This window comes from Bidens hawaiensis, unplaced genomic scaffold (genome assembly GCF_021521415.1).
Source record: "Bidens hawaiensis isolate Kalapana, Puna unplaced genomic scaffold, B.hawaiensis_p1.1 tig00001511_1, whole genome shotgun sequence".
NCBI lineage: Eukaryota > Viridiplantae > Streptophyta > Magnoliopsida > Asterales > Asteraceae > Bidens > Bidens hawaiensis.
Window position 1 is genome coordinate 1809397 of NW_027491085.1, and position 14317 is coordinate 1823713.

General features: G+C 34.8%; 1 protein-coding gene across 1 annotated transcript; it reads left to right on the top strand.

Annotated features, from left to right (window-relative positions):
• Positions 1-3615: 3615 nt before the first annotated feature.
• LOC143580883 (protein FANTASTIC FOUR 3-like) lies at positions 3616-4613 on the top strand. Its single transcript, XM_077063801.1, has one exon. The coding sequence runs from the start codon at positions 3902-3904 to the stop codon at positions 4556-4558; it is 657 nt and encodes a 218-aa protein (XP_076919916.1). The 5' UTR covers positions 3616-3901; the 3' UTR covers positions 4559-4613.
• The last annotated feature ends 9704 nt before the right edge of the window (positions 4614-14317 follow it).

The window sequence follows — 14317 nt, forward strand, 5'->3', positions numbered from 1 at the left end:
AGGATCGGTTTTCCATTCAAAAGGGGGATGCGGTGTAGTTTGTTACCCGTTTGTCTGCCTCTCTTTTGTAATTGATTCCATTTTTGAATTCATATAATTTTGTTTCAGTTAAAAAAACAACAAATTTATTCACTCAGTATTAAATAAATATAAACTTGTTGCCTTTTAGGATATTTTAGCAATGCTAATGTTTTCAAATAATTAAATTGCCATATAGAAATTCAAGAGAGATTTGTTTTCAAATAATCGAATTCAGTTATGATAAATTTGAAGCCAAGTAAGGCTATGTGTAGTGGAGGAGTTATAAATTGGGCGAATTGCGACACGTGGCGTCCAGTCAGCAAATGGTATGAATTTGTTTTTGGGGTGTAATGATGTTATAGGCTAATATATATATATATATATATATATACCACACACAAACATATATAATAATAATAATATATAATAATAATAATTCAATCCAAAATAGCCCGACAAATAGTTGTGCCCCCCCCCTTTTCGCCTCACATTTCGGCTGGGGGCGGAGGGTGGGTTGTTGCCGGATTTCGCCCCCTTTCGTTGCCCACTACGGGTAGTCTAATAGAGGTGCATTTGATGGGTGAACAAAAGGTACGTTAAAAGTTTCCACTGACTTACCAATACGAGCCATTCAGATGAATACTATGGTGATGATCCTAAAAAATGAGCAAATCCAGTTGGGAATTTGAACAGCTTAAAAAATTTGTATGTAGTTTTTATCATTCTCGAGTATATACAAGTTTTGAATAAAGTTGCTCAAAGTTTTTCTTAATTACAAAAACACATAAGTTTAATTTTTCATTTTTTGTGAACTATCTTTTATAAATGGTTAAAAGTAAGTTACCTTAACGAAAAAATTATGAAATTTAGTTATTATTTGGTTGGTTTTCTCGAAAGTGAAGAAAACCCAGTAAATAGTAATCATTTTTTATAATTGAGTATAGGTCACTTGGTTTAACATAAAAAGTTTCATCATAATAGAATAATATTGAAATTGTGGAGGATTTTTTTTTCGTAGTCAAGAAAAAGTTTTGAGTGATTCTAACGTGAAATAATTTAAGACTTGGTCACAGTTTCATTATGTATTTATTATTATTATTTTATTTATTTTTAAAAGATGACTTTCTTTTTGTGCTCAGACCACCACACTCTTTAATTTTATTATTTATTTAATACACACAGATACATACATACATTGTTAGGATTACAATTTCATTAGTTATTTAAGGATGTTAAATTGAGTTCTATTTTTTTTTTGTTTTTATTGTTAGGATCCTGGTGGAAAGGTTTTGTTGGTTACAAATCGCATCTATCAAACGACAAAAATTAATCGGAAAAGACATGTAACAACCATTTTTGTGTGGACCCAACAAAATCGTGCGGTACACATGTTATTAGTGTAACATAATATATATTATTTAATTATTTTTATCATGATTTTATATATACTGATTGTTACTATATAAGTATATATTTAACACATTAAATACAAAAAGACATTTTTAATATTTATCATTTTAACCATTTATAGTTTTAACTTTAATAACTCTTTTCAGGATATTTTTACATTAAGATTAAGCTTAATGGTTCGTTTATTGCAAAAATATTTTTGTTGAAAGTTGAAAGAATTGAGCCATCCATAATTTGTTGAAACATTTGTTTTTACATTAATCAACTTTATGTTTTGAAGATTTTGACCAACACATTTAATCAAGGCTTAATCAAGATTACAGTGGATTTTGTATTTGTTAAGCTCGTAAGTTCATAAATTGAAGTTATTATTAATTTATTATTTATTAATAATTCCAATCGATGTTTTCATTTATGTTCTAATTAATTTAAAATTGTTTGCCTGTTTCTGTTAATTGTTCTTCGACATTTCAATGGAGGATTTTATGGAATTGAATATATCAAACAAAGTGAAAATAGTTAGGTAGAAAGGACACGTAATAAAAGGAATCCAAAAATTTGACGCGTGACAAAAGGAACCAATTATGAACGAGTATACATGTCCGATAATATAAAGAATCACATCTACTCGGTAAGGACAAAATGTGGTCCCGAAAAAGACATGTAACGGCCATTATCGTGTGGACCCGACAAAATTGTACCAACGCAGATTTCCTAGATAGCGATATGTGGTATAGTACATGTAGATGTGACCTACATATGTTAAACGATTGTAACAAAGCCAAGTAGATGTGACCTACATATGTTAAACGATTGTAACAAAGCCAATAAGATAACTTAATTTTACCCCATAATTGTGTTTTTTACTCTCCGACCTTACCCTCTCATTCTTGATACACAATAACATTTCCGATAAAGTTAATATTTTCCAATCAATCCAAGAGGGCTGATGTTTGCTTTAACAGTAATATTAAAATTTTTCTTTGGAATGTCAAAAATTCATTCAGTAATATTAATTTTTCAGTAATATTAAAATGATCCCTTGCTTCTTATTTTCAAGTTTGATCCCTTGCTAGGTGAATTTTGATATCTTAAAGCTATTACTATATAACCATAGTGAACACCTTAATTAACTTACAAGTATAAAATTAGAATATCATAGAAACATCAAACGATTTACAATGAAGTGACATGTAAGCGGGCAACAAGCTGTGTCGTAACCCCCTTTTGGATAGCAAACTTAATCCTACTAAAAACAAAGTTTCGATTCTTATGGGTCGATACGTTACTATGCACAACTTTCTGAACCCTATTCAAAAGGTCCACGGCATCCGGAGCTAAGAAACCAAAAGTGTCAAAGGCAAAGGGGATAAACACGTGTTGATTCTCCAAACAAGCTCTCTCGTGTTTAGCAACCTTGCCCGATGCCGCCTTCAATGCTGTCTGGCCTGCTACAAACCCATTGTCTCTAATCCCAACAAGAGGGGACACTCCTGTGAGGTCGACACAAACGTGTTTTTCCCCTACCCACCCAAAAACTATATGAACACTTACAAGTTTGATATCTTTAATGAGAGAAGAAAAAAAGATTAAGATGCCTGAGTTGAAGTCAAAATAATTTCCCTACCGTATATGAAAAATGCATATGAAATTGCTATAGCTAATTTATTATAATAGTCAAAATAAAATATTCAACAAAAAAAAAAAAGAAAAACACAAAGTGGCACTCACACTCACAAACCAAATTCGACCATATGTACCTTCCTTTTAGAAGGCCCGAAAGAAGAAAGAAAATTCAATGATAGAACATTTTTTAAATGATATTCACGCACATTATATTCAATAAAAATACATTATACATCTTCAATCCATTAGCTATATGCATGTTTCCTTGGGCTACTTTAATGAATATAATTTGTAAATAACTCTTTATGCAAATGGGCTTAATTTACTTTTTACCTTAAGTAAATTTAATATGACATATATAACAGTGATTTTTAGTTTACATCTGTAGTAAATTTGTTTTCTTGGAAGTTGATATATTTTAAACAATATATTCAAATAATTCACAAAAAAAGACAGTAAAAAGAAAAGATTAAAGTAGATAATATACATATTTTTATATATATATAAAGGCCAAAAGTTTATTATAAAAAGCAAAAATGATTTAAAGCGTAATTGTTTATGATATTTTAAAGCTTTATAAAAAAAAGTCCAAATTGTAATACTTTGCAAAGATAATTTCACTGTATATATACTAGTTTGGTTAATACTCAAAAAAGAAAACAAATCCTGATTTATATTTTGTCACTAATAAAAGTATAAAGAATATTGCAAAATAACACATTTATACAATATCAAGTGGTGCAAAAAGGTGTCTATAACATCATACATCATCTTGTGTCACTACTTTTACTCCTTATAAATTCTTCCCTACTCTCTTATTTTCTCTTATCCCTCAAACTCAAACATGTCTACAGTTTTCTGTCTGCAGCCTTCCATGAATTCCTCACATGTCGTAGAGGCAACCACCATGAGACTTAAACTGGTTTCACCCAAACAACACAATAAAACATCATGTTTTGAAGATTATTTCAACACAGATATAAACTCATATCTATACAACCAAAAATCTTTAAAACTCAGCCAAAAAAGCCTAGAGCTTTGCACCGAAAGTTTAGGCAGTGAATCGGGCAGTGACATGAGCGATAACGATGTCTTGTTTTCTGTCCCGGCATCAAGTTTATTAGTGAACAAGAGTAGAAATAGTCGTATGGAGTCAAAGAAGGTGTTATCAAGAAGCTTTCCACCTCCATTGATGACTATGAGTGGACCAAAACCGTTTCAAGTTAGGCCTCATCGCGAAAGCGGGAGGTTGGTTATCGAAGCTATTGAGACAGATTTTGGGAATAGTTGTTTACAAGTGGAAAGGAGTGATGGGCGACTTCGGTTGACATGTTGGAAGATTGAAAAGAGTGATTTGGATATGGGAAGCCATGAAAATGACATGAAGGAATTAGAGAAGAATGAGAAACTTCAAAGGGTTAGAAGGTGCAATGAAGATGAGAATGGAAATAAAGGAATATGTTGTAATTGGGAGCCTTGTTGTTGGGTGGCTATATCTTAAGTTGTATGAACTATCCCATATTCATACTTAATTACTATGAACTACACAATAATGTAATTAACTCATCTGGTTTTCTAATAAACAAAACTCAAGTTACTGTATGGACTATCTATAATATTATTTAGGAATTCACAAAAACATGAGCAAAGAAACAAGATGCAAGCCACCCCAAGAATAGAGGCATGCATAAAGATGTTAGGATATGTTGGCTTAAACTGGTCTAAGGTTTGGCCTATTAGGAGGAGGCGCAAGATAGGGTGGCCGACCCTAATCCTAGTGGGCCTAGTTTGTTTACTTGTTGCTTAAGTTAATCACGAGCCTAACCCTTATGTTTTCTATTTATATCTCATTGTGTACTTGTAACATTGCATAACTCATATAAACCCTAGACCGAACTTTGTGTTCATTTATTTGCTTTTGTGTGTGTGTTTGTGTTCAGTTCATGTGTGCGTGTTAAATCCCACACATAAGAATCGCTGGACATGCTTATTCGATCACATGAAAGCGCTCCTCAACAAGCTCTACGACATGGCATCTTTAATTCTTCAAATATGACTTGAGTGCCTTATCGGCTAAGGAATGCCACATAACCATTAACCCTTCCACCAGAAGAGTTTGCCAACAGATTAAGGTGATCAATGACAAGGTGGACAAGTAGCTACAAGCTGATGCATGGGCAGTACTTTTTAGAGAAAACTATAAAAGTGGTGATATTCCTTACTTTTATATATACCTCTGTAGTACATGTAAAACATAGCTGTATACACACGTGATGGGCAATCTCAAACATTATAATATCTACTTTAACTCAAGTAACATACTTTATTCTTATTAATCTTAATAATTCATATGTTAATATATGTGATACTAGTACACATATCACCTTTTCACCTATGCAATTCAGAAACCGTCAACCTTTAATGAGATTATGAGAATCATGATAATACTTGACACAAACTCATGTATTAATTATCTACAATTTCACATAATCTCATTAAAGGTTAAACATAACACATAGCAGCCCGGAATTACTGAGGCCGAAGGATTAGTAGGCCCACCAAAGGTTAAACATAACACATAGATAAAAAAAAAGGTTAAAAAAAACACCAAAATAACATTTACAAGGAGATTGATCGTAATTAGATCTTATCTTCAAACAAAGCATAGCTTCCTCTTTAATCATCTCCATGATTTTTTGTTTCTCGGAATCTTCTAATGTCAAAATACTCCGTTCCTGCACTTCCATAGCACCCAAAACGCGACTAAAAAATTGCTTTTATATAACCTTCTCACATTCTCTAGTTTATATTTATTTGTGTTTGATTTTATCTTTTTCTGCTTTCTTCTTCATTAGTGTTTCATAATTTAATGTGAAGTCATTGTGTTTCTCTCTACCATCATATGTAGATAAATGGTCACTTATATGTGTCTCTACCTAGCACATAATTTGAGTCCTTTGACAAAAGATTTTGGGTCTCGAACGACTAGTTCAGCTCATTCAAGACGAGAATGAGGACGGATTAACGAAAACACATTGGAGAAATTAAGAGTTTAATTGCTCATTTAAGATGAGATCAATGAGACATATGCCACCCAGTATAAACAATGAGGGGAATTGAAGGTGACTTTTATAGAAAGAAATATAATAATATAATAAAGTTTTTAATATCTTTATTGTTCAATATGTGTGTGTGTTTTTATATAATACACTACTTTTGGATGATGTATACGTGACAATTATAAGAAAGACGTAGTACGTCTTAGTTGGACGAATTGTATATTTTTTCTTTTCTTTACAAAAAGAAGAATTGTCCACTAATTGCGTTATTGGTAAGGCTGAGGGGTGTGGAGCGTGAGAAAGGGCGCAAGAGGACAGCCGCTCGCGCCCCGGGGCGCGAGCACCACACCACCGAGGCGCGAGAGGGGCGCGAGCGCAGAAAAAGAGGCAGGCGCAAGGGGGTTCGCGGGACATGTGTGGCGTTTAGGGCATGGGGAATGGTGAAAAGAGCCGTTTGAAAGCTTAAATGAGCCGTTGGCTCTTAAATTTAAAAAAAAAAAAAATTTTTCTACTCCTATATATTACCCATTTTATACAACACTTTAACACAACTTCAAAAAACACCAAACTTACCCATTTCTTTATACAACACTTCCTATATATTACCCATTTCTTTCAAACTTTTTTAAAAAAACCTTTACAAAATCCTATATAATACCCCTAAATCAACCCATTTTTACCATATCAAACACAACTTCAATCTCCAAACAACCCAATCAACCCATTTTTACCATATCAAACACAACTTCAATCTCCAAACAACCCATCGTCCCATTTTTTTTTTAAAAATAATGTCGTCGTACTCGTCTGATTCCGACTCCTCCGAAGAGGATGATTTGCTTCTTCATGTAGGGGGAGTTTTGACCGCAGCCGTGGTAAATCTCTTGCAAAATCAAGCCCATCAACCCCGACTCCCGAGGGTTAGAGCACCACCTCGTGATCGTGATCGATCGGGTGCTAACGATACTTTGATGAGGCATTATTTTAGCCCTCAACCGGTATACGCGGAGTCGGATTTTCGAACTCGTTTTCGAATGAGCAGGCAATTGTTCACGCGTATAGCGAGTGATTTAGAGGCACGGTATCCCTTTTTCCAACAAAGGGAGGATGCTAGGGGTCTTCCCGGTTTTACCCCTCTTCAAAAATGCACGGCTGCTATCCGTCAATTAGCGTACGGCATCTCGTCGGACGCTTTGGATGAGTATTTACAGATGTCGAAAAGGGTTGCACGTGAATCCCTTCATTTTTTCTGCCAAGGTAAAAAACATTAATTTTACTTTTTATTAAATATTTATTACATTTTTTAATATATATTGTACGTAGGAGTCATATCGACTTACGGTCGGAGATATCTGCGTAAACCTACAACGTATGACATCCAACGCATATATGAGGTGCACGCAGAAAAACATGGTTTTCCTGGGATGCTAGGTAGCATCGATTGTACGCATGTTGGATGGGCTATGTGTCCAACGGCCTGGCGAGGTCAGTTCCACCGTGGTGATCATGAAGGGCCGACCCTCATACTTGAGGCGGCGGTGTCACAGGATCTTTGGTTTTGGCATGCTTTTTTTGGTGTTGCTGGGTCAAATAACGACCTTAATGTTATCGATCAGTCACATTTGATCAACGACCTTATCGACGGGGTTGAACCACCTCAATCTTTTGTTGCAAATGAAGAACTCTTCAAGTACGGGTACTATCTGGTCGATGGTATTTACAACGAATGGGCTGTGTTAGTTCAAGCTTTTACAGATCCAGTCGCCGACAAACGGAAGTATTTTACGAAGAAGCAAGAGTCTGCTAGAAAAGATATTGAAAGAGCTTTTGGAGCTATAAAAAAACAATATTATGTTCTGGCGAACCCGATACGTTATTGGACTCGGGAGAGGATAATGGACGTCGTCTACACGTGTCTTATCCTACACAACATGACGTTAGAAGACGAGGGCAAAGCTATATGCCAAAACTACCAAGGTGACATTCCGCCACAACCGTCCACAATCAGTGATCAACAAAAACTTCATAACATAGCAAATATCAAGAGCCGTGAGATACACGGGGATTTTCGACATGAGTTGGTTGAACATTTGTGGGCGAGGCGACCAGAGGATCTTGTATTAGATTAGTTTTATTATTAAATATTATTGTTTGTTTAATTTTTAGTATGTTTTTTTTATTATATGAATTTTCAAAAAAATGTGTGTTTTTTTAAATAATTTTTGAGTTTTTTTAATAATACGTTTTTTTACTACATTTAAAAAATAATAAAAAAAAAACCCGCTCGTGCCCCCTCTCGCGCCCCTCCACACCATGTCCCGGGGCGCGAGCACCACTACCAACACCCATCTTATCAACTTTCTCTCTCTGCCACACGTCACAATATTATTGGCTGGCGCCCCCACTCGCGCCCCCTCTCGCGCCCCCCACACCCCTCAGCCTAAGGGATTAATTTCTTTGGTTACTATATACTATTTGGTTTCTTAAAACATATTGGAAAATATGAATAGATGGTAAACGAACACATGTTAGGTTTTTTTTTTTCGATGTCAGGATTTTAATTAATCCAACTTGCAAAACAATAAAACGATATGATAGTAAGCACGCTAGTTGTTTTCTTCTAAACTGTATATGTTGTCCTTGGTTGTGACAAAATGGGACGACGCATCCATATGAAATTTTAACCGTGGCTTGATCATGGTAAATTTCTCAGTGAAGGTAGGTTCTGTCAGTAATATAACGTATTTACCGAACAGTTACAGTTACTGATCGACGAAATTTATCAAGATTCACTGATGGGTCTATGAGAGACGAATTATGGACCATGACAATTGCATCAGAAGTGAGATACCTTAACCAACGGTTTTCCTAACAGACTATAGATGATTAAATGGTCATCTTTTTACCGATAGACCAGTGGTCTCACCAATGGAGAAAATCCATTAGTAGTGTTGACTAAAATAATAATATTGAAGTTATTACAAAAAAAAATAGTAGAAATAGAAATAAATAATAATTTGTGGATATAAAAAATTACAAAATCTGTAATGATTTCTAGAAAACAAAATAAGGATATTGAAATATTTATCTACAAGGAGGGAAGGTGGGGGGTGATTGTATATTTGTATTAGCATTTGTGTAGGGCTTTCGGTTTCAACTTATGCCTCATGAAGTAACTAGACAACCTAGTGTCCTAGTGGTTAAACAAGAGACAAGAGGATTAGCTCATTTACACAATTTTTGATAGCATAAAACAAATATAAATCGATCATTATTATTACTACATGTTTTAAACAGTTGTAATTTTAGAAATACAATGTCAACCAATCTATCTAGTTCTTCTGACGTGCACTCGAGTGGTGGCCTATAGTAACTTCACAATTAATCTATGCAATTTAACGGAAAAATGTGTATACAGACGTATATGCATATACAAGCGCGCGCATTTACATAAGTTAAAGGATGGTTTAGACGAGGAAATATGTAATAGTCCATATTTTGAATTTTCTTTTATTTGAAATGAGTCGCTATCAAACTATGGTAGTGAACTTAAATGGTTTATGAAAGATTGTAGAAAGTAACTTTACAAGGTTTGCTCTACGTTTGTTACGTTCGATGACCTGAACTTGAAACTTTTACTATATATAGTCATAAATCTGAAACTGGAATAATGTTTATGTGCACCGTCAACTTAAGTAAGGGTGCCCCCGGCCCTACACTAAGCTTCGGCCATGTGTAAGGGTGTCCCGTCTCAGGTTTCAATTAAAATCAATAAATATGTAGCCAATAAGCTTTAGCTCAATTAGTATTGGAGGGGAAGTAAGAATTTTGGTTGGAAACCGTAAAGTCTTAAATTTGAGTCAGATCCCAAGTACCGGTTTTTACCTGGTGGGTCTTTGGGCGGCGGTTTTATATGAAACAAGAGATGGTGGGCTTAGGCCAGTGTTGTGTGAGATGTGTGATCATGAATGTATGAGATTACCTTTTACCATTGGGTTACCCTGGATAACCGGACTTTTTTTTATAACACATTAAGGTGCATATGTTTATTTTTTTCCATCAGCCTAATGTTAAGATTAATGAGAGAATAAAGTAATGTGTAATTGTTTGGTCGTCAAGTTAGAATCTGCATGGATAAGTACGAAACAGCTTTGCATATGCAAAAACTTTTCAACGAGTTTTAAATGGTTGTCCGAAAATGGAAACCAGAGTGTAGTGCCAAGTGACTACGTACCCAATCCAAACACAACATCAGCTACAGAAATGCAATCATAAAAAGTTTGCTTTTTTAATAATTATTGGCTTTATATATTAATTATAATCTTTTTGACCCACCTCTTTGGCAAATCTTTTCGTTCCTTAATTTGCAAGAGTCGATAGTGGCCAGAAAGTTCAACCATATATATGCAACATGACATAGCTCTTATTACTTATTATTAAATAATATAATTTAATGTACGCTATTGATCACCATAAGGCTATGTATTATGGGGGCTTTAAAGGGTTTAAGATGGAAACCGTGCTCTCACGTGTAGATACGTATGCACCATGCAGAATTGGTAGAAGGGGCTTTAATGGGGTGTTGTGGGGCTTTATGTTATATTGTGGTATTAATTGGGTAAATATGATTGGTCGAAAACTATAAGAACACGCACACACAATCCGTCCACACCCTTGTCTAATTGGTAGAAGGGGCTTTAATGGGGTGTTGCGGGGCTTTATGTTATATTGTGGTATTAATTGGGTAAATATGATTGGTCGAAAACTATAAGAACACGCACACACAATCCGTCCACACCCTTGTCTTGCCCACGCCCTAAGGTCTAACGCCCCCTTTAAAGTCCTTGTGTATTGATGTTGGGGCTTTAGAGAGGAAGGGGCACCCATATGGGTAAGTTTGTATGGCTTTCAAACCACATGACAACACCACCCCATCCCACGTGGGTAAGGTCCATGGCTTCATTCCATGGCAAACCTTTGCCACACAAAATTGATTCATTATTGACCATTGAATAACTAAAATAAATTAATAAAGTTAGGGTAATTGTGGGTAGGTGTTGCCTGTAAGTTTGTGGTTTGTGGGTAACTAAGGGTAGAAATGAGGTGACGGTACATGATTGATCAATGCATGGGTAATACCCATAAGTGCCCATTCCCCTCTTAAAGCCGGTAAAGTGCAAGGGGCTTCAACCCTTCCAACTTCCAAGCCCCACAACATATACTCTAGTGAATCATTCAAGACATTTATTGTTAATAATCACCTTGGGGTCATCAATGAGTAGTTCAATCCTAAATTAATAAAAGTAGAAAATACATACATTATTTCTACATATGTTGCAGATTGGTCTGAGATTGCTTGAGGATCAAAGACAATTGATTCAATTAAATTAGAAAAAAACGGAGATGTTGCAAATCATCCGGTGATAGTAACCGACGGACTTACATAATTAGACGTTAGGAGGATTTCATTCCAAGCTTTCCGGATGTTGTCAACGAGTTCATAATTGTGACGAACAGGTCGGCCCAAAGGGAGGATGAAGAGCGCGACTGTTGGTAATTTCGGACCGTATTCACAAGTCAGTGAATATGGAAGTACCTAAGTTGGTTTAGTTTCCTAATTGTAATATGATTATTATGGTAATGTCAAGTTAGAGTTAGATTATAAATATAGGACTAGCTTGGTTAGAGGCTTATGATGGGTGATCAATAGAGAATTATTGTAACGAGTTTTTGAGTCAATTTTCTTTACAATAATAAAGTGTTTGATCGATCTTGTGCCTTGAGCGACCACCCAAGGCCCAGTCTTTTGGAGGCGCGGAAGTTATATATATATATATATATAGATACTTTTTTAATAATATATTTGTTCTCTTATTTTCTTTTCTCTCTTCTTTAAAAGGTTAGCCCACATCACCAATGTAAGTAAATTTAACATTTCACACTCTTAGTAGTCACGATTATTTCAATTTCACTTTTAGAGTCTCCTGCTAAAGAAATAATTTGAGCCACAGCTAACCAGATTGGCTTGGTTTGTAGTCAAGCTCGAGCAGGTTTGATTGTGGTTTAGGGTCCATTTTCTTCTCTCGCCTGAGCTAGGTGATTCTTATCAATTCTTAGAGATGGTCATGGTGACGAATTTGTCGTAGGCTATTCATTGAAAATTTTGAAGATAAAGATTTCGAATGAGATTTATTGTGAGGCTCTTAAAAGTTGGTTTTGGTTGAAAAGGGTCACTGATGATTGTCTTTATGCGACCACATTTTACTATATGAAAACTTTTTGGTTTTCACATACATTCTTTGGTAGATATTTTCTTATTAAAATTTTTGTTTTTAAATAATCTTCAAAACAAAAGACACCCACAGTTACATCCGCTACTTAACACACTTTGATTTTTAGTGTGTGTCTTTTGATATAAAAGTTTGAAGACCGTGTGTAATGACACCATGTGTCTCATGGTTTTACTCGACAATATTATATTATATACTCAATTGTCTTTTATATGTTTTTTTCCTTGGGATGTTTGGCATAGCGTTTAAAAGGTATAATGTTTGATTTGACATCTAGTGATTTGGATCCATTAACCTGGTAAAAAGTATAAAATTTGATTTTGCATGTCGAGTAAAATACCTAAGAAAGTAAAAATGTCAAATCTTAAAAAAAAAGTATTATTAGGATTAAACTGTTTTTTGTCACTCCATAGTCCTAAAAAAACAATGAAAGCAATGGCCACTAGCAAGTGCATAAATGGAGTTGCATTCTAAATGATAGCAAATCTGTCGAGAAAATAACAAGTGGCGAATTATGGATTGTGTTAGGATATGGTTACAATTTATAAACACACACGTTGCATAAAAGCAAAGAACACGATGATTTAGGTCTAAGTTGACCTGAATACACACGCTGCAACTAAGATATATGATGAGATATTACAAATAAAGTGTGTCAAATATATTATTTAAATTAGGGTTTACTAATTATTTTTCAAAAAAAAAAACTAATTATGGACTAAAATTAATAAAAGAAACGAGTCAACTCATTTTTTTAATTTTTTTGTCACTATGGACTTAAAGTAAATCGAGCCTCCATAAACCCAACATATTGAACCTATTAACACAAGATGGTGATAAGATGATTAAGCTTCACCAATATACTCAAATTTTGTGGATTGAACGTAATTATTAGCGGTGCGCAAATATTGATCGTATGTCGAGTACAACTACAGGGGTGGTCATAAGCCGATTGACAATGAAAAGTCGAGTGACACTGCAAATATGACAACTTTAATATACAAGTAGTTTGCCTTATCAAAACCCAGATATGGAAAAAAGACGATAACCTTAGCGATTTTTTGTGGATTCCAAGTAGGCGAAAATCATGCCTGATACCGATATCTACAAGTCTAGAATTAGAGAAATGTAGTTTTTATTATATATGTTTAAAATAATTTTAGTTCACTGTAACGGTTTAAAGGGTTGTGGCCTTACAGTTTATAATTACCAACCAATTAATGGGAAGTTGGGAACAAAAAGGTCACAAAGACGCATTTTCAGAACCATGACCCTCAATAGATTCGACTAACTAGAACCAGTTTGTTTGATGGATTCGTTGGACGCTAACTACCCGACCCACCACGATGTATCAATCAAACCACGTGAATCGTTGCGGGTATATGAATTAACCAATTGTCATCAATTAAAGGGCTGTTTGATATCCTCTCAAGAGTCATTAACAGGCTACCTTAATTGTTCATAACTCTTAATGGTTAAGAGGTAGCCTTAAGTCTGAATGATTAAGAGTATGGGTGGCAATCTTGACCCAAACCCTTTCAAATGGGTCAATTTGAGTTGTTTTAAAAATTAAATGAGTTGATTTGGGTAAAAGGTTTTAACTAAATGGGTCAAGATGAGTCATTTTAAATTTCATCATTTTATTTTTGGGTCAAAATGGGTTTACAAGTTCAAAGAATTGGGTCGATGTGGGTTAGCGTCCTAAGGAAATGTGACAGGTCTCGGATCGGAACGGGTTTTCATACCAGACAGGTTTCGACACGAAACGGGTTTCAAATTGGAACGTGTTCGGTTCATGTTTCAAGCCAACACGAGTTTTCACTCGTGACGGGTTGGGCTTTGGTTTCTTTTTGGTCGATTCGGGACTCGTTTTTGTCCGTTTTTTCGGTTTCGGTTCGATACTCAGGTTTT